Source organism: Lactuca virosa, chromosome 2, assembly GCF_052849685.1.
Source record: "Lactuca virosa cultivar CGN04683 chromosome 2, Lactuca_virosa_CGN04683_v6, whole genome shotgun sequence".
NCBI lineage: Eukaryota > Viridiplantae > Streptophyta > Magnoliopsida > Asterales > Asteraceae > Lactuca > Lactuca virosa.
The window spans coordinates 104565217-104585664 of record NC_136427.1 but is presented as its reverse complement, the minus strand read 5'-3'; the positions used below and the strand labels follow the sequence as shown (position 1 = coordinate 104585664).

General features: G+C 34.9%; 3 protein-coding genes across 3 annotated transcripts; 1 reads left to right on the top strand and 2 right to left on the bottom strand.

The window, feature by feature from the left end:
* Positions 1-1678: 1678 nt before the first annotated feature.
* LOC145159350 (cysteine proteinase inhibitor A-like) lies at positions 1679-2556 on the top strand. The gene is made up of 3 exons (XM_079078291.1): positions 1679-1888; positions 2092-2314; positions 2396-2556. The coding sequence occupies exons 1-2, from the start codon at positions 1787-1789 to the stop codon at positions 2284-2286; spliced, it is 297 nt and encodes a 98-aa protein (XP_078934417.1). The 5' UTR covers positions 1679-1786; the 3' UTR covers positions 2287-2314; positions 2396-2556.
* On the bottom strand, positions 2072-7149 carry CDPMEK (4-(cytidine 5'-phospho)-2-C-methyl-D-erithritol kinase). The gene is made up of 11 exons (XM_079078290.1): positions 6807-7149; positions 6604-6699; positions 5992-6060; positions 5803-5907; positions 5669-5725; positions 5323-5523; positions 5106-5198; positions 4286-4385; positions 4093-4192; positions 3430-3515; positions 2072-3185 (listed from the first exon to the last, which is right to left on the bottom strand). The coding sequence occupies exons 1-11, from the start codon at positions 7032-7034 to the stop codon at positions 3088-3090; spliced, it is 1233 nt and encodes a 410-aa protein (XP_078934416.1). The 5' UTR covers positions 7035-7149; the 3' UTR covers positions 2072-3087.
* An 822-nt stretch (positions 7150-7971) lies between these two features.
* LOC145159348 (uncharacterized) lies at positions 7972-11069 on the bottom strand. The gene is made up of 2 exons (XM_079078289.1): positions 10888-11069; positions 7972-10032 (listed from the first exon to the last, which is right to left on the bottom strand). Exon 2 carries the CDS (start codon positions 10014-10016, stop codon positions 8115-8117), a length of 1902 nt encoding a protein of 633 aa, XP_078934415.1. The 5' UTR covers positions 10017-10032; positions 10888-11069; the 3' UTR covers positions 7972-8114.
* Positions 11070-20448: the final 9379 nt, after the last annotated feature.

Genomic DNA, 20448 nt, shown 5'->3' with positions numbered 1-20448 from the left:
CAAAAAAATATTTTCTTTAAATACACATTATGGTTAGATTATTCAATTTCTTTACAATTAAATAAGTTAATTATACAAAAAATAAAATAAAAAGTATAGAACTGAATCTTTATTTAAGAAAGGGTAAATTACATCAATCGTCCCTCGTGCATATGCCAGAAAGCGTGTTTAGTCCCTATTTTCAAAAATTAACTCAGACCGTCCCTCGTTTCTTTTAAACTTGCACGCTTCATCCCTATTGACATAAAATGACTATTTTGCCCTTAATAATTTCTTTTTTTTATTTTCTTTTATTTATATATAATTTTTTTATTAAGAAATAAGAATAAACAAAAAAAACACCCCCACCCTTCCCCCTTCCATTTCTTCCTCGATCTGAAGGTCGAATAAAACATATAATTTTTTCTGCCTTCGTCTCCTTTTTTCTCACTCGATCCCTACGCCAACGAAAACCCCATCACCGCCACCTTCACCAACTCTGCCATCATCACTATCATCTCTAACCCTTAAAACCTGCAACAAGATTCGACTATGGTCACCATATTCTCCATATATTACCCACCCTACGAAGAATCCATCGAAACAAAATCGATCGGGACATCCATGGTGGTGATTTTTCCAAATTTGTCAATGTCGTACATGTCGGGGTTGCTCTCTTCATAGAGCTTCAACAAAAGAATATACCCAACTGACCATAGCTTTATTTGATTTGCCAAATTGCTTGACAGGAAATCGAGTTTCGAGAATTCGTATGTACCAAGCCGTAATTTATTCCCGATATCATGTGATGAACCATCATACTTCTTTAACAGGAGAGGGAAATCCATGGTGGTGATTTTTCCAGATTTGGTAAAAATTCATATATGCTTAAGGGTTGAACTAATACAAGTGTGTGTTTCCAGAAGAATCCATCGAAACCAAATCAACCAGAAACACAAAATCAAAATCGATTTAGGAAGGATGGAGAAGGGGAAACGAAGAAATAGGGATAAGCTGCTCAGTGAAACAATTGGGAAGGGCATCATTCGAAGACTAAACCTTCACCCGTTTCCTCCGATCTCCTCTTTGCCTCTCATCGGAAACATAAATTTGTGATGGGGTGTTCTTGGTGTTGCTAGAAGGGTGTTCATCAGATGGAGTGTGGAGGTGGGAAAAGATAATCTAGACACCAAAACCTTCCTCCTTCCCATCGACCCGATCGTTGGAAACTACCTCCATATATGTCGGAAATTGTTGAACGGAACGTCGCCGGAATGTTGGAGGCTGAGGGTTTGATGGCTCGTCGGAATCCTAGAATGTGAGGGTGAGGTTTAATGAGAGAAAAGATAAATAAGGGGAAGGGCTGTTAATTTTTTTTCTAAATATAATTTATAATTAATAATACTAAATAAATCAAAAATAATTAGAAAATAAATAAATAAAGGGCATTATGGTCATTTCAGATCTTATATGGACTAGATTTGCAACAAAACCACTTATCGGGGATGGAGTGTGCAACTTTTAAATAAACGAGGGACAGTCCGAGTTATTTTTTGAAAATAGGGACTAAACAGGCTTTCTGGCATATATACGAGGAACGAATGGTGTAATTTACCCTTTAAGAAAAGATGTATAAGTCCTTGGGCTAAATATATTCAATGGATAATCTTATCGACATAAAAAAGATTCCCACGCGGAAACTTTGAGCATACAACCCTTTATAAATCCCCCACTCCATTTCTGTGCTTTCAGAATACGCTTGCTTTTGATCGTAACAACTAACAAGCAAAAACCTCAAAAATAAAAAATGGCACCTCTTGGAGGAATTCGCGAGTCTAAGGGAGCGGAAAACAGTCTTGAAATCGACAACCTTGCTAAATTCGCTGTCGATGAGCATAACAAGAAACAGGTACGAATCATCTTTTCTCCGATTAGTTTTACAGGTGCAGATTTCGTTAGATGTCAATTTTTGAATAATCAATGGTTCGAGATGCGTTGGATGAACATTCTGATCTTCGATCTGTGCCTATTTTAGGATATGATGTTTGAAATTAGGATTTTTTTGGTGCAAAATCTCCACAAGTTTGATCGTATTGGAATTGTGTTTTGCAGAATTCAGTTTTGGAATTTGAGAAGGTAGTAAGTACAAAGCAGCAGACAGTATCAGGCACTTTACACCATATCACACTGGAAGCAAAAGATGGTGGTGCTAAGAAAACTTATGAAGCCAAAGTGTGGGTGAAGCCATGGATGAACTTCAAAGAACTTCAGGCTTTTGGGCCTGTTGATGCTGCAACTTCATCTTAATTAAATAATTAACTTTCCTCTGACTCTGGTAAATTCCTCCTATTCAGTGCTTAATTTTAGTTGATTGGGGATTTGGGGTATTAAGCAGAATTTGTTGTTCCAAATGCAGGTGATCAGAGTGCTGACGGTGTAAAGCTTGAATTTATTCAAGTCGATGTTTAAGTATTTCTACTTTTGTATGAATATTGTGTAAGTTTGGAGTCTGTTGTTGAAAACATGTATCTTAAAACCTTCTGTTAATGAAATAATTAGTATGTGTTCCTAATCTCACATTGGTTCCGGAATCTGGATTATTTCTTACAGTTCGTACGAAGTCTGTTTATCTGTTATTCAAATAATAATTAACGGGCCGATTGAATAATGATTTCCCATGACATGACCCATGGCATGCTGGTAAGGAACATACAAACTAAATAAAAAAAATTAAAATAAGTGTTTTATGAATATTATGATTGAAATAATAATTAACGGGCCGATTTAAAGCTATGTGATTAAAAAGCTAGATGCGTTTTAAAAAACAAAGTGTTACATGTTTTTGATTTTTCTTTAAGACTAATTGGAAAAAATTGTTTTGAAAAGTGCTATAGAATTTGTCAAACATTTTTTTTATCAACTTTTTGTAGGTATTAATGTCGTCTAAGCTTGTTTTCCAATTAACTTTCCACTCTGATTATTAAGTTATTTTCTTGGTCAACGACACAACTGATAAATACAGAAATATAGACATGGATCAGGAGTGAATCCTAAAGGATTATTACACTTACAACAACCATATCAATAAACAATGATACGGGCAGGCAACTATCCGACACAACTGGATTTGTCAGCATGTGAAGTAGCATTCGATGAAGATGGCTCTGTGTACCATTGTTGATCTCCACGTGTGATGAAGGTAGCTTCTGCACATGCAAAAAATGATGGCATTAATGTAATAATCATATGATAACAGTAAAAAAAAAAAAAAAAAAACAGTAACAAGTATAATAAACAGCTATACTCCACTGAGTCTTTGGCTATTGATTTGCAAGAATGAGAATGATCAAGTACGTAAATTCTAGGTTTACTATACGAATTCTAGCTATTAGTTATTAAAACTTAATGTATAATCATAAATACATATACATAGTAGTAATACTGACTTACCGGATAAAAAGACGTCCTTATAATCTTCATCATCGTATATAAATTGTGGGGGATCAGGAGAACCAACCCCTACTATGGTGCTTCCACTGCAAAATTAATATGATGGAAGAGTGTTAAGGTGATATCTTAGCAATAAATTTTTTTTATTAAAAAGGACTCCATGAAGGATACAACAGTTTGTGGTAATTAAAATTTAGAACTACTTTTCCGCCCACAAAGGAATCTAGAAAAACACACTCTTCCATCAACCTACCGAATAATAATGGAAAAGGGGAAAATCAAAACTATACAAGCATGTATGTTTCACAAATTGAAAGAAGGGCTAAATGCAAGATACACCAACGTACATTCATTATTTCATGTATATAGATAGCATTTTTCTATTATAGCTTTGTACTTTCAAAATCAATTTTTATTTAGACATTGTACTTTATACCAATTATAACATTCTACTTTGATTTTTTTTTTCTTATTAGGGCATTGTACTATGAAAAACCTAACGAATTATAGTAGTAAAAATTTCTTCGTATTTGGGCGATAATGCTATAATTGGGTAAACTTTTTAAGTAGAATGCTATAATAGGAAGAAATGAAAGTAATAAACAAATAAATGAAAGTACGTTGCTATTTAATGAATCCTTAAGTAGCGATAAAAGTTAGCACCTTCCGGACATAAAAACGGCATCGTATTTCCCACGGCCTGCAGCAAGTATGCGTTGTTTTAGTCTTTTCAAAGATGGAAGCACTTCAAATGCAGGGGCTTCTGTGGAGAGCATAAATGTGAAGTCAAATCAATCATCTCATTCTCATCCATGGAAGAAATCGATGCAAGACGAAAATGATAGTGAATTCATACCCAAATCGTTTACACAAACATCTTGCGATATTCCATTTTTTGAGATTTTCTCCAGCAAAGTTGAAGGTTCAATGCTACTTGATACATCCAACCGGAAACGCTAACAAGAAAATTTTAAACTTAGAACAATGATTATGATTATGTTATCTACATTCAATATTACCTGTTTGATACGTATGACATGACATGACAGGACTGTACAAGTTGTACTGTGTTTGGCATGTATTCAACCGGAATTGGGACGGTTGCATATGGGACAAAAATTGAAAATTTAATAATGAGGATGAGGAGGGGGATTTATGTCTTTTACACACACGATATATAGAGAGCGAGTCCCTATGGTATGCCACCTAGTTCAACTCTTTGGGTAGGAAAAAAATGTATAGTAACTTTTAACTCTATTCTAGAGACCACTTAATTCAAAATTCATGAATTATATTTACAACGACATAAAACAGCTAATCATAATAAAATCTCATTATAAGTTATAACACAAATAAGATTAGTGTAAAAAATATATTGCCTAGTTATCTTTCAATATTTTAAAAGGTTAGTAGTAATTTAAACTGAAATCATGACATTTTTAAACAGAAATTGTGTCATTTAAGATTACATGAATAAAAATAGGGCATATTGTAGTGTTTAGTTATAATTAATGAACTTTTTAATTACAAAATTACAAAAATAAAATGTAATAAAAACTCATTAAAACCCAAATATATTATGATATAAAAATATATATATATATATTTTTCTAGTTAACTTTAGAAAAGAAAACTGTAAAACTTTATAAAAAAAGATACGTGTGGTTAGAAATCACCTTGTAGACTTCAGCTGTGGAGCATGCCTGTGGAGGCTTAATCAGAACCATTGGCAAATCGAAAGGTAGAGGTGAGGGTATATCTTGAACAATCTGAAATCAGCAAATTTCATTAATATATTTTAAAAGCAAATTTGATTACAAAATTACTAAATTGGAGATTTTTTTTTTTTTTTTTTTTTTGGCATGAGAATTGAGAATTGAGAATTTGACATACCTCACCTCTACCTGTGCAATAGGCTGCTCCATTAGAGAAGAAGAAAGGGACATCTGACCCAATCTCACCTGACCATTCTTGGAGTTCCTTCTCAGTCACCACCCCACCACTGAACTGGTTTGCCGCCCAAAGAGCCGTTGCAGCATTACTGCTTCCACCGCCAAGCCCCGCCCCTGTTGGAACTCTTTTATCCACATGAATCTGCCACAAATAGTAACCTACTTTCATTTTTTTCTTTCATTTCTTTCCATTACAACATTCACATTGCAGTAACCAACATAGATTTTTCATGATTGTATTATTGTATTGATATGATTTATCTAACTGCTAATTTTACACATCTTACCCAAAAGAATTTGTCACTTCCGGTCTTCTTCCGATAAAGGTTCAAGGCTTTGATTATCTGAATGCATAAAACACTTGGTAAAATATCTACATTAAACAAAAGAATAATAATTAAAACAAAAAGTAGTAATTTACCAAATTTCTTTCATCAAGTGGGATTCCAGGCACATTAGTTGATAGGCGATCTTTAGATTTTGATGGGGACAAGGAGAACTTTATCTTATCTCCTAAGCTGATTACCTTGAATTTTCAACATTGTATGAAAAACATCAAAAATATTAAAAAACTTAAAAAGGAAAAAGATCAATATATTGTGGAACTTACATGAAATAGAGATGCTAAGTCATGAAACCCGTCTGGCCTCTTACTGGTTATTCTTAGAAAAACATTGATCTGTGTTTCAAAATATTACAGACCCAATTCATAAAGCATAATGTTTACAAAACAAAAAGTAGATTCAATCCACTCAGTTCCACTGAACTCATCCTACTTTCATTTCTTCCTCTTACTATGGAACTTTGAAAACTAACTACCTATGGTAATTTAATTAATCAATTTCATCTGAAACAAAAAAAAGTAGTAACCTATGCTGCATAATGAAGTAGCCTTAGAAATTAAGAAATCATAAGAGTTTTACTTGTGGTCAAATGGGGTATTTCACCTTCAAGATCCGTAAAGACTATCTTCAAGTTGCCAGAATAATATGGAACTACATCATAACTTTTAAAATATTCTTGAATTCTAACAAATTCCATATAAATTTTATATTCTGAAACTAGTAACATACATCCTTCCTTCCCAATTTTCGTATTTTCTATCACAACTATTGCTAAAAATATTTGTAGAGAGTACCAATTAAATCATAAATTTACTTGCAATTTCACTTTCCATCAAGACCACAACAAAGAAATAACACAAGGAACATTATTATCTTACCTTGCAAGGAGAAAACAGAGAGAGCCTTGACAATCCAGCGTTCATATCCACCTCATCAGCTAATCTATTTAGCTTTTCATCAAGATTATACACAAGCTAAAATTCCCACAATTAGAAAAGAAAATAATGAGACTTAACGACAATAAGCACAGAGGGTAGCAACAAAAATCGCTAATTAACCCAAATAATTTGACAAAATCCACCTCCACTTGTTTTCTGTCATGTTTTGAGCTATCGGATATTGCTTTGACGATATGAGTTCTCGAATTTCTGCATTTCGTTTGAAAAGATGAGAACCCTTTTGACTTATGGGAAGAAAAATACGGTCTTAAGCTTCCATCTCCAAGGGGATTACTGAATTTCGATATACTATCGCTGGAGTAGTTAATGTGGCGACTACAAAAGAAGTGAGAGGCAGCCATTGCCGCCATGAGAGAAGAGGATTATTAGGTGATTCAAAGATCAAAAATGGCGTTTTGAGTTGACGAGGAGTGGTTTTTTAGGTGAGAAACGGAATCCAAATGTAGGATGGGTATGGATTCTTTGGCGTATTTTCTTTTAACGTTTTCGAAGGCACTTCTTTAGCCAGATTACACAACACTCCCCTCGATGTTTTTTTACAAAAAGAATTCATTTTCTGTAATCTTGGACAAAATTTACCTTCGACTTTTATAAAAAAAAAAAAAAAAAAAAAAAAAAAAAAAAAAAACATTGTGATTTAAACTGTTTTGACCAACAAATCGTAATAAGAAATACAATTTACGCACAAAGAACACTATTAAGTATTAATGTATGCAAATTATACTATATTGCTGTTGTTTACGAAATATACAAATATATCGACTAAAATGAAACAAAGCTCCTACTAAATGAAAAAAATACACTACATAATATACGTTTCAACCCTTACAAAACTTGTATTTTATAGGTCTTTTGGTTGATGGTTATTACCTACTGGAAGGCTATTGGTCTGCTTTGGTGTAAATGGATCCATTAAAAGGTAGATCATCTAAAAAACCTTATAAAAGTTCATTTCATCAAATGAAAGGTTTCTATAACATAATTTATATAGGCATTTTTTTTAAAATCCATTTAAATTTATTTACAAGAGCAAGATTAAGGGACTATGCCAACCAAGTCAACATTGTATTCCTCATTTGAAAAGCAGTTAGAACATTATTTTGTGATGCACATTAAATGAGTTATTAAATTGAACAGAAGAAAAAAGGGCCAACCATTCACTGTTCGACTGATTATTAATCGTCCAATATTTTATTTATTTATTTTTTGAGTATGGACTATTTTCAGTTCAGTTAAGGGTGAGACTTTAGTTTAGTTATGGAGGCAACTAAAGAAAGAATACGCAAATAATCAATAAGCAATAGGGAGACATCATGATTGAGAAAAACAAAAATCAACACCACATATTTTCAAGTCATGTTTTTTCCTTTAAATCTTTCATACCCTTTTTTTCTTTTTATCTTATTCTTTTATCAAACTCCCCTCTCCCACTACAGAGTGGGGGAAGAAACAAACTTTCTGGGTAAACTAAACAAATCCTTCTCCTCAAACGGAGACGACCATTCCCGAGAACCACCACCCACCGCCTCCGAACCACCACCAACCACCCCAACCCCAACCCCATCAGTATGGTGGTGCAGCAACCCATTAGCCGCCACCGGTCTCACCGCCATTTTACTCCCCGAACCACCCATCCACATCCCGTTTGGTCTCAACGAGCTCGGTGATGGGATCCGATTCAAACTCCAGTCAATATTTGTATAATCAAACTGCGAGGACCAGTCACCATGCCAATCAACATGAGCCGCCCCCGCCCCTGCCCCTGCCCCTGCCCCTTCCCCTGCCCCCGTCGTGCCGCCCGGAGCTCCGCCTGAGCCCATCCCGGAAAACAGCCCTAGAGAAGAAGCAGCCGCCAGAGTAGGAGTCGGCACATAGTGCTGTGGCGGCGGTTGTTGGCGGTGCTGATAATGAAACTGGTTGCCATTGGCATAGGTTGTGGTGTTATTAAAGCTTCTTGTGGTGGTTGGGGTTGGCATATGAGGAGGATTCCAATCAGAAAAATGAGATGAAGAAGATGATGGAGATGGAGATGGAGATGGAGATGGAGATAAAGATGAACTCATACTCATACTCATACTTGTGGTTGGTAATGGTATCTGCTTTGATTGGGGTCGTTGCATCATTACAACAGATCCCAGCTGTAAACCTTTAAACTCATTTCCAAGAATTTCGCTTTTTGAAGCTGCTGGTGGTGGTGGTGGTGGTGGTGCCGCCATTGTAAAGGAACCGGAAGGGCTCATGCTCAGCCCATTTACCGACCATCTTTTTTCCGGAGCGGAAATGGGTTGTTGTGGCTTTACCCAGTCGGAGATGGGCTGGGGCTGAGCCTTTTTCAGCAACTGAATGTTTTTGGTGCCGGATTCCGCCAACAGCCGCCCGGCCGGAGCAGCCATGGATGGGTAGTTGTCGTCCAGTTTCTGTATAGGCAAAGCTCCTGAAGATAAAGTTCGTTTCGGTTGTACCTTCGGAGGAGTGGGTAGTGACTGTTTACCACCACCACCACCGCCACCGCCAACAACCGCCGGAGGTTCGGTGGACTTTAGTGGTGGAGGTTGAGATTCTTGTTTCTGGAGTTTTATCAAGTTTTCAGCCGCCCGTTGAAGGTCACCCTCACATGCTACAACAGCTCGTTCAACTTCTTGTTTTGAGCATTTGAATTTGATTTCCATTTCAGCAATTTGAGCAAGCTCCTGTGATATGTCAACCTTCAAGTTACCACCACCAGTATCAAGGTTGTGGTGGCCGGAATCTTCACTGCCTTCAAACAACCACGCCACTGACTCCTCTACTCTTCCTTCATTCATAATCAAAGCCATTGTTGCACGTTCTGAAGTAAACCCCATTGCAACAAGCTTTTGAGCAAGTGCTTCTAGTTTTCTTGACATTAGATAACCACAGCATCGATCATGGAGTTCTTGAGCTCGTCTTTCTTTTTGCCGTTGATGTTTCTTCTCATTTTTCTGCCGGATTTTTTCCCGTTTCTCACTATCAACACCGGAAACCGCCGCCGCCTCCTGGCGGGAGGCGGTGCCCTGAGAAGATTTGTCTTTTGGATCTTCTGACTCGCCGGACCAGCTGCCATTGTTGGAAAGACAATCGTAGTCCACCCCTATGCCCACCGCGTTGCCGCTAGGGTCATCGGTGTCATCAATATCTCGGAAACGGCCATTAACAGGCGGCACAGTAGAAACTGGGCTGGTTTCAAGTGTATGGAAGGTCCCCAGAAGTGGATTGTAGCCGCCAGCACCAGCGGTGGTGGGTTTTGCAGAAGGTTTCAGTGGCTCTTTTCCGGAAGCTCTTTTATCCTTGGCTTTTGATCTTGATGGAGACATTTCAAATACTTGTTCCCTGCAATGTCAATGACTTTTTCAAATTTCTCAACTCCTTTTGTATAGACTTTACAGTTTACTTCTTAATCTCACAATTATAAGAACTGATTTGAATATTTAGAAGGATCATATGATTTGCCAGTTTGTAGGAATAGAAACATATTGGTCTAATTCTTACAGAATAGATTTCATCAGCATAAGCAGATTTTACAAATCCTAATATCACAACTGTCAAACCACCATGAGAGAGAAGAGATGCTATTTACTAACATCTTACAAAGCTATAAACGCAAGAGAGGGATCTCATTTTCCAAATCCAATGTAGAATCAAGCTTACCATATGAATTACGATCATCCACATATATTATAAAAAGTTACAAACACAATTGCACTTGATAATAAATGCAGCTATAAAAGTTTAAGCCAATAACAGCATGTTCTCATGTTAAGAAATGATGTTATGAGGATAACTTAGAGTTCTGAGAGTTTCTTGGCAGGAAATGTTAGCTGGCAAAGAAACTACCGACAGCAAAACTAGTTTCTTGGTGTAGCATTTGGCATAATGATACTTGTTCATCCAAACTCTGAACATCTTACAAAGCTATAACTCAAATAAAAGCGATTCAGTAGGGTTTACAAAGGAATTTCATTCAACGCGCTTTCTCTCCAAATTATTTCAAGTAGTTTTACCTTGTTAATCTCTGTAACCGATTCAATTTAACTAACTTTCAAGGATTAAAAGCTAAAACGCATCAATTGACCAAAGAAACACATAGACATCTTCCAATTGGAAAGAAATGCTCGTAGAAAAACCAAGACACATTGCGAAAAAGTCAAATGATGAAAATGAAAACAAATTAATCGATTAACTCACCACCGTTACTGCTAAATCGATTTGAAGAAAAAGCTTGGGCAAAAAACAGCGCCTCTGGTGAATTGTTAGGGTTTTTGCTATTCGATCCTTTTTCTCCCCTTTTTCGATCGATAGGGTTTGCAAGTCGACTTTTCGAACGTAATATTTCCCCTTTTTGTTCTTCTCTCACTCGCTTCTATATCTATCGCTCTCTGCACCAAAGCGTGCACCATAATTCTTACGTCGCGGACTTTAGCCCATTAAGTACGTGATGTGGATTGGGCTTATCATGAACTTTAGTTTGGCCTAATTGTAAATGTGACTGCTAGGCTAATATATTATGAATAGATTTATTGGCAAATTCAAATTAATAATAATAATAATAATAATAATAATCACTATTTTTTTCCGGTTTAATCTTGTTTTTTATTGCAAAAATTATTGTGAGTTTTTTTTTCCGATTAATCAGTTGTGAAGAGAAAACCTTGTTATAATGTAATGTGCAAAACAATGGTAAAAAGAGCTTTTCTTGTTAATGATGATTTAAAAAATGAAAAAAAAAAAAAAAAAAAAAAAAAAAACGAAGTTTAATGGTTTGATAAAAAAAATTATTAGAGTGGTTAATTGAAAAAAAATCATAGTGTAATGTTTTTTAGAATTTAAAGTTTTATACAGTGTATAATTTAAATAAGAACAAATTACACGAATGGTCCTTTAGGTTTTGGTTTTTTCCCTAAAGTAGTCCCTACGATTGTTTTTTCTCTCAAATGGTACCTACGGATGTTAAGTTGCACTCGAATAGTCCCCGAGTTGGATGTCCGTCCATTCCAACGTTAACCTGCCCTCATGTGTGGATGTCGGCCCATTCCAACGTTAATCTGCCCCCATGTGACTTGCACATGAGGGTATTTATGTCATTTTACCCTAAAGGACCTTTTCTGAATAACTAACTTAATAGCTTTAACCATTATGGTGCGCGGGGTTGAGTTTCAGACATTAACTTTCACCATTTATCTCTTTCCCCAAGAAAACCTCTTGATCATCCTCCCTTCTTCAATCATCAGTTCTTATCTTCGTATGACAACTTAGTTCAACTGATTCAAGGGTGTGTTGAGGAAAATGGTGCTCACATTGTGGTCGTTACGTCTACGCTACACCCAACCACCTGACCTACGTAAAGAATATGGTAAGCACAGAACTTGTAATGGTAGGGTTGACGAAATGTTGTACACATGTAATTTTGCTTTTCTCCATCTGTAACATTTTTTTCTTGAATTTTCACCTCAGGTTCTATTTCAAGCTTTTGCACATTCAAGGTAAATCATGGGGTTTCGTTCACAAAAACGGTATCTGGAAGTTCGTACATGAATGGGTTTGTGGATCACTTTGATTTGTGGACAAGGATGTGTTTTCAGTCCACGAGTTAAATGATATGATGATAGTTTTAGGGTACAAAGATGGAGGTATAATGTTTTACCATTTCATGATCCTATAGACAGACTTGGATAGTGGATTGTTACCCCTTGGCACCGATCAGGAAGTCATTCAGCTAGCAAGGTATGTGCCTAATCATAAGGAAATTAGTTTGTACATTGAGCATGGGAAGACTGCAGTAGTTATCACACCCCCAAACCCGGATGGCGGAAACGTCTGAGGTGGATGACTTTCATGAACAGTATCACAACATAATGTACAATAGTGATCAAAGAAAACACAATCATCATAAATATAATTGAAATTGTTGCATTGTTACCATGTATTTTATGTTTCAAACCAATTACATTATGATGACAGAAATGAATAATACGACGTCGTAACGTCCCATCCTCAAAAGCCTTGTGGTCACTTGTCTAACGGTTTCCTGAGAATATAAGTAGTTTTGAAAAGTGTAACAATTAAGTTGGTGAGTTCATAAGAATTTCGTATGTGAAAAATTTGTAACTTTTTCCTTGTAAAATGATAGTGTACGTTCCCAGAAAATCCAATATTTTCTTAAAAATGAGTTGTAGCCTTAAAAACTCTAAGACCAAAAATGTATAAGTATTTCTATACTTCAAATATTATTATGTAGTTTCATTCTTATATAAAACCATTTGAACGCGTGTTACCCCGTAAACTAAATATATTGTTGATTTTCCATGTGAGTTATTACAACCATACTAAAACCGAAGTTGGCCTGCTACCACGTTCTTCAAGCGTCGGAATGTTAGACATTTGTCACCCCATACCTGCCGCTCTAGCTGTAGCTAGCAGCTTAGGTGCGGGATTGTCAGTCTCGTATAGATTTATACACAAGTGTCATGCTCTCTTACCGAGATTCTGGTTATAATTCAGGACTTTAGTGTGTACTCTTGTAAGTACGGTGAAGATTGTGTATCACATAATTGTTTCAACAAGTTTATGTATAGTGTAATGAAAACCCTTGTAAGTGCAAATTTAACATTTCCATAGTATTTACATAGTGTAAAAATAATTATACTTTTATATAATTATGCGTATTGTATCGAAACGGTAAAATAGTGTCAATGACCCATTAACTATACTTATTATAGTTTATTATAAATGTTTTGTTGTGCCCATATATATATATATATATATATATATATATATATATATATATATATATATATATATATATAGGTCTAGGTTATTCTATTCTAACTAATTATTGTGTTATTGTATGAATGATTGTGGGCCAATCATTTTACTTATTTTAAGAAAGTGGTTATTACATATTATTGAATTAAATATAATTGAAAAATACCATCTAATTTAACTAGAAGGGTATTTTAGTCAGTTAATATAGATTTAATAAAGGAAATTTGCATATTTTTAAGAAAATTGCATATTTTAAGGGAAAATAGATTCTATTAATTTTAAAAATCTGATTGTATGGATGATAATTCTCCTAATTCGGAAATTCTGACGGAATATGTTTATCAATATATAGAAAAATAACAAAAATTATTGAACCATACAAGAATACACATTCTGATATAATATATATTTTGATCTAATGAACTTCTTGAAGAATAACAAAATTTGGGATACAAGTTAAAAAAAAATTCATTACATTCTTAGAAAAGAAAAAAAATTATATACTATTCTATGAGAATGTTACACTTATTAATAACAAAGAAATACAAATATATAAATCATTCTACCAGAATATACTATTATTCTGCTAGAATAATCCATTCTTTTTGGAATATTGGTGGTCATTGTTCATCTTCATCCCGTAGAATAACCCATTCGATGTCCCCTCTTCCCTCTATATTTTCCTGTCAAAAATCAAAATCAAACACCAATTCCTACCAATGATTTCTGTTCAAACAATAAAAAAAATAAAAAAAAATATAGCAGCTAATCAAGTAAAATATAACAGCTAAAGCATAGAATTATTCCAAGTTTCACTATGACCAAAATCACACTCAAATTCTGTTTCTCCTGTTGGTCCTTCCATTGCAGCCATTCTACCTCCTGAACACTCAATAAAAGATTAAACTCAAATAAAATCAACACTCTATTCTAAAATAATATATACAAGGATAAAAACTTTTTGTGAGATATGGATGATCAAGAAATACCCATCAATTCACTGTAAAACATCAACACCAAATATCCATTCCTTCATCAGTTTGTGTCAAAACAAACAAAGAAAAAGGAATTTTCATTGTTCTTCTGTTCCTCTCTATCAATTTCTATCAAATACAAATCCAAACATCCATCTTTATCCTACATTGATTCCTATCCCAAAAAAAAAACGAGGCTGCTAAAGCAAACCCCATGCTTATCTGTTTCACTGATATTTCAATGGAGCTATTGCTAGATCAAGAAAAAAAGAGAGAAAAAGAACAGGGGAGCTGCCGTAGCAGCCCCCGTCCACGCACCTTTCAACCACCGAGAGCTATACCTACCGAAGTGGGTGTTTCCCCGGAGCAAAACCAGTCGGCGACAACCCCCTCTGATCCCTCGACCTCTTTCCTACCGCGACGATGCTGCTGCCCTACCCTATCCTGTTCTTCCCCTCGTCACGTCGAACCCAGGAGACCACATCGCTGCTTTTTCACGTCTTCGATGCTTCGGCCTCATGGAGCCCCAGAGTCAGCGATCCTCCTCCTGATGGATCGACCAGTTCCTACCGGGGGGGGGGGGGGTTTAGGTTAAAATCAAAACTTTGGATCGTGGTGGTAATTAAAAGGGGATAAATTAGGTTAAAATCAACTAGCATAATTATAGAAAAGTATTTGGGAAAGTTGTTTATAAAATTACCTAATTACCCTTATTTATTTATTTAATTATTTATTTATATTTTAAATTTTGATTGACCCATATTTATGCATACAATAACACAATAAATACTTTAAACAAATGAACCTAGCTCTCTCTCTCTCTATATATATATATATATATATATATATATATATATATATATATATATATATATATATATAAAAGTTAACATGCTTAGATGTCCCTAAATAACATATAATTTACAACTAACACAAGTATATGAACATTTAGTATGGTGAAGCTAATTTGCTACTTTTTGCCCTTTTTACGTCACCAAACGGTAAAAATTGAGTTATAAACTTGGTAAGATTTATTTTTACTTTTTTGTGGATATCAAGTCAAACTAACCTTATATGTTTAAAATAACATATTTTAGGTCAAATCTCATAAAAATTGTACCATAATCTATTCATGACCATTTTTGCTAGAAAAACCCTACTTTTACATAAAAATGGTGGGTCTTTAGGTTTTCTTTTTGTAAAACCAAATCATTGGTATTTTTAACTAGTTTCATAACATATGTCCAAAATAACATATTTTGATTTGTATCCCACAAAAATGATGTAATAACTTGGTTAAAACCATTTTTGCTAGAAAAAGTCATATTATGTTCATAAAAACCATAGTTTTTATAGTTTTGTTTTTGTGACTTTTTCTCAAGAACATATAGCATGTTATACTATTTTTTCATAGATTTGCATTTCAAACAACATACCACACATAAATGTTCATAATACTAGGTAATAACATTATTTCATGTGAATAATACTTTTACACAACTTTAAGACAAGGCATGTATAACAACTAGTGTTATTATATAAGTTTACTTGTATTCCCCCCCCCCCCCCTCCCCTTCTAAAACTTGGATAAAAACGAAAATGAGGGGTATGAACTCACATTGAGTGTGTTTCTTGGTGGATAATGTGACAACCCGGAATTTTCTATCCTGTACAGTCAAACACTTCATTGAAAGTCAAACTCATTCCTGCTAACTTTTAGCACAATTTGGAACCCGTTTAAATGTTCTGAGCCTTGTACACTTAAGGGATAAGTGTCGGGGTTTATCTGCTGAAGCTATAGCACAAAGAACAAGCCTAAAACACATTAACCATGAGTTCACGGCCACCACAATGGATTTTACGGCCGTAAACTCCATGTGGGCCGTAAACTCACCTTATATGGTGAAATGTTGGCCATTTGTTCATTCCTTCCTTTCCCTTGGCTGAAATCCTCTCAACTATCACCCCGATCTTCGTCCCCGATCTTCAAAACTCGTAAGTTTCTTGTCCTAACTAGTTGATATCTTACTTGATCTAGTGATCTTACATGATTTCATTCGTGAAATCATTCCATTTGTGTAGATCTTCAAGTTTCACCAAGAACACCAAGAACACATACTAGTGTTCTTGGTCAAAACCGACCATTCAAGCCCCTAGATCGTAAGTACTCTTATTCTAACTTGTTGTACACTAGGTTTAACATGTTTAGGCCTTAGAAACATCAGGAATCAATGGATGAATGAGAGTTTACGGCCAAGGATCTCCCAAGGCCGTAAACTCCCTATAAGGGTGCAATGTTGCCCTAATTCCCTTCCTTATGCCTAGAACCTAGCCTAGATCACATCCTTGAAGTGTTAAAGACCTTAAACATCAAAGAAAACATGTCCACATGGAGTTGACGGCCGTAAACTCATAAGGAAATGGTCCTTAGGCCGTAAACTCTACAAAGGGGTGATATTGTGCCCCTAATGCTTCCTAAGGCTTGGACTTGATCATTGAATGCTCGGTCTTGACTTATAAGACCTCAAAACACCCAATGGCACTTAGTACCATGAGTTTACGGCCGTAAACTCATGGGGGAATTGACCTTAGGCTGTAAACTCCATAAGGAGTGGTCCTTGGGCCATAAACTCCAATACCATGCCATACAACCTTTAGATGCAACCCTTCGGTACCTATAGCACTTGAATCAAAGTGTTTCCATGTCCTAGGGTGTCTTAACTTGGTTAATTAGTTGTTAAATGACTAATTGGATACATATGTGTTTCATTATATGTTAACTAGGATCTTTGTGTGTGTTCAAGTCTTCACTTGACACCTAGCATTTGTCCGACACTTCCATCCGATCCACTCACTACAGGTGAGTTCATACCCCTTAATTAACCTTTTTAAATGTTTTTAAATGCTTTTATGGGGGGGGGGAATACAAGTTGAATCATGATAGTTATCATATCAATCACATGTGATTAATAACTATCAAACTATAGATTTACTACACTTTTAGCTGTTTTACCAAGTAAACTACTTCTAAATGATTTCTTACACTTTAAAATGTTCTTATCAAACAAACTGCTTTCGAATCATTTTATAAACTGACATCAAGTCATCGATTTCTTATTTATTAAACTTTTCAAGGGTTTTACCAAAACTTCTTTTATACTTTTATATTGTTAAAAGCATGCCTATATATGTATAGTTATATAAGTAATGTTTAAAGGACTTAGGACTGCTAACCCGCCTTATTTCCTGTTCCTTGTTTGGTTGTGGACTTAGGGTATCCAGTTATTGGTCCGAAGGTCGTCTAAATATTAGTTATATATTATGTATACATATATAGACATAAAAGTTCTATCAGTCAGTTCAGTACCTTTGGGTAGCAAAGGCATACTTTCGGTTATTCACATACCTTACAGGTAACTATAATAGGCATAGTTAGGAGATACTATTTACTATTTCTAGTACAATTGTTAAAAGCATGCCTATATATGTATAGTTATATAAGTAATGTTTAAAGGACTTAGGACTGCTAACCCGCCTTATTTCCTGTTCCTTGTTTGGTTGTGGACTTAGGGTATCCAGTTATTTGTCCGAAGGTCGTCTAAATATTAGTTATATATTATGTATACATATATAGACATAAAAGTTCTAGTCAGTCAGTTCAGTACCTTTGGGTAGCAAAGGTATACGTTTATATATTTCTAGTAAGCTATTATAGGTATAGTTTTGGGTATATATATGTTTACGTAATATAAATGTGGATTTCGACCTAGCGATTCGTTGTGGAAGTCACCTTTAATTTCCAGAATCTCTTCTAAGGAGAACTTTTAGTATGGGGACCATCAATCACATTATTACTTACTTTCAGCGGGTCTCGTGAGAAGACTACTTACTTACAGCGGGTCTCGTGAGAAGACTACTTACTTACTTACTTTCAGCGAGTCTCGTTAGAAGACTATTGACTTACTTTCATTCGGGTCTTGGTAGAAGACTACTTTTTATACTAGTAGGAAATATGGGATTTTCTAGGAAGTTCAAACGTTTACACTTTTACTTACAAACCTTTTCATTGATACTTATATAAATAATGACATTAAATACTTATGAATTCACCAGCTTTATGCTGATCTACGCTTTCAAAATAACTTGTATTCTCAGGTCACCAATAGACAGGTACGACGACCAGGTTTTGTGAAGACGGAGCAGTCAAGACTCGTCTTTTATTTTGATTATTCATTATGTTGTTTTATACTATGAAAGAACACGCTTGTAATTAAATTATACTATTAATGCAATGGATGATGTTGTTGCTTGTTTACTACTTTGCATTGTTGTGATACTATACATGACGTCCTCCGCCCCATAACGTTTCCGCCGTTCTTGGTTTTGGGGTGTGATAGATAAAGAGGTGAAGATGAAAGTTTTCAAGCTAAGAACACTTGAAGACACTTGAAAAACACTTGAAGATCAAATTATCCTATGGATAACACATGTTAATGTGTGTAATTGTATCAAAACTAGTATATATGTCACTAGATTAGTAAGGAAAAACTTACCAAAAGATCAAGAACCAACTTGTAGGAATTAACCTTGAGAGAAATGACCGTGTTCTTGAGAGGAAATGAAGAAGAACGAAGAAGATGATGAAAATGAAGTGTAGGGGGGGGGGGTTCGGCCGAGGTTTAAAAGGGGAGGGGGATGGGGTGGGTGGGGTGGGTAGGGTATGGGGTGTAGGAGTTGAGTTTATTAAAATAATAATTCTTTCATAAAGTGTATCATCACCATATGAGACAAAAATTGTCACTTTTATTTCTATAAAAGAATGGGTAAACTTTTATAAAAGTTAGTGATTTTTATAAAAAGTGTGGTAAAAATGATGTATATTTACTTAATTTGATTCATTTAAATTCAAATTATTATAAAAATTATTATCATCAAAAATACTAACACATTACATGAGAGTTAGGATAAATCCTAATTCTTTTCGTTAACGTTTAAGTGTTTAAGCTGGGTATAGAATCTGTCGCATTTGGTGACGAATTCACCAAAAATTTGTAAATGTATGTTTTGTTCTCTGTAACAGTTTAAATGTATGTTTTGTGCTCTGTAATAGTGTAAATGTATGTTTGTTCTCTGTAACGATGTAAATGTATGTTTATACTCTGAAATTGTATAATGTATGTTTTCCATAAAAGTAGACTATCTTTAATAGAAAAATAGTATGTTTGTTCATGTATGAACCTTTCTGTGTGCAGATAATGGAAAATAATAACTTGCAGTAGTATTGTTAAAATAACACCACTGAAGTAAGTTTGTTTTGTAAACCGACTGTAAGATTACTAATCAATCGAAGTTATATATATTACTCGTAAATAGGTCGGGATTTTCTCCCTGTGAGTTCTTATAACCATACTAACCCTGTCTGCCTGATAACGACGTTTTTCAGACGTCAAAATTGGTAACAACATTTGTCATCCCAGATCTGCCGACCTGACTGTAGCTAATAGTCGGGATGTGAGATTGTCAGTCCCAACATAGATCTATACACAATTGTCATCGCTCTCCCTACAAGAGACTCTGGTTATAAGCTCGGGACTTTTACCCATACTTAGATAAGTACATAAAAAGACTCACAAATTATTTCAACGTATTACGAGTAATAACTGAGAATCCTTTTTGTTTATAACTTAACCTTGTGAAAATAGTTTTGTTTGTCCCTTAAGTATATTCGTTATAAATTATAAGTCTGTTTCCGTTTTGTTATGAAAACTGTTGTGTCGTAACATGTTTGTAAATTGTTTCTTGTAATGTTTCTCTGATCTAGAAAATAGTATGAATTGATTTCCTAAACTATACCTATTATAGTTTACTAGTATGTTTGTCTGTACTGTAGATGATTTGAAGAAAAGACTCAATTGTCTAACATATGCAACTGAATTAAATATGATCTTTAAAAATGGGGTTTAATATTCATGTATATATTTAGCATGCATAATTATGATTTAACCGACAG

Bases quoted from the DNA above. Each gene is read 5' to 3' on its own strand.
- LOC145159350 (XM_079078291.1), top strand. From the start codon at position 1,787: ATGGCACCTCTTGGAGGAATTCGCGAGTCTAAGGGAGCGGAAAACAGT. The intron at 1,889-2,091 runs GTACGAATCATC...TGTGTTTTGCAG, and splicing joins ATGAGCATAACAAGAAACAG to AATTCAGTTTTGGAATTTGA.
- CDPMEK (XM_079078290.1), bottom strand. From the start codon at position 7,034: ATGGCGGCAATGGCTGCCTCTCACTTCTTTTGTAGTCGCCACATTAAC. The intron at 6,700-6,806 runs GTGGATTTTGTC...TGGGAATTTTAG, and splicing joins ATGACAGAAAACAAGTGGAG to CTTGTGTATAATCTTGATGA. The intron at 6,061-6,603 runs GTAAGATAATAA...TTTGAAACACAG, and splicing joins CTCTGTTTTCTCCTTGCAAG to ATCAATGTTTTTCTAAGAAT.
- LOC145159348 (XM_079078289.1), bottom strand. From the start codon at position 10,016: ATGTCTCCATCAAGATCAAAAGCCAAGGATAAAAGAGCTTCCGGAAAA.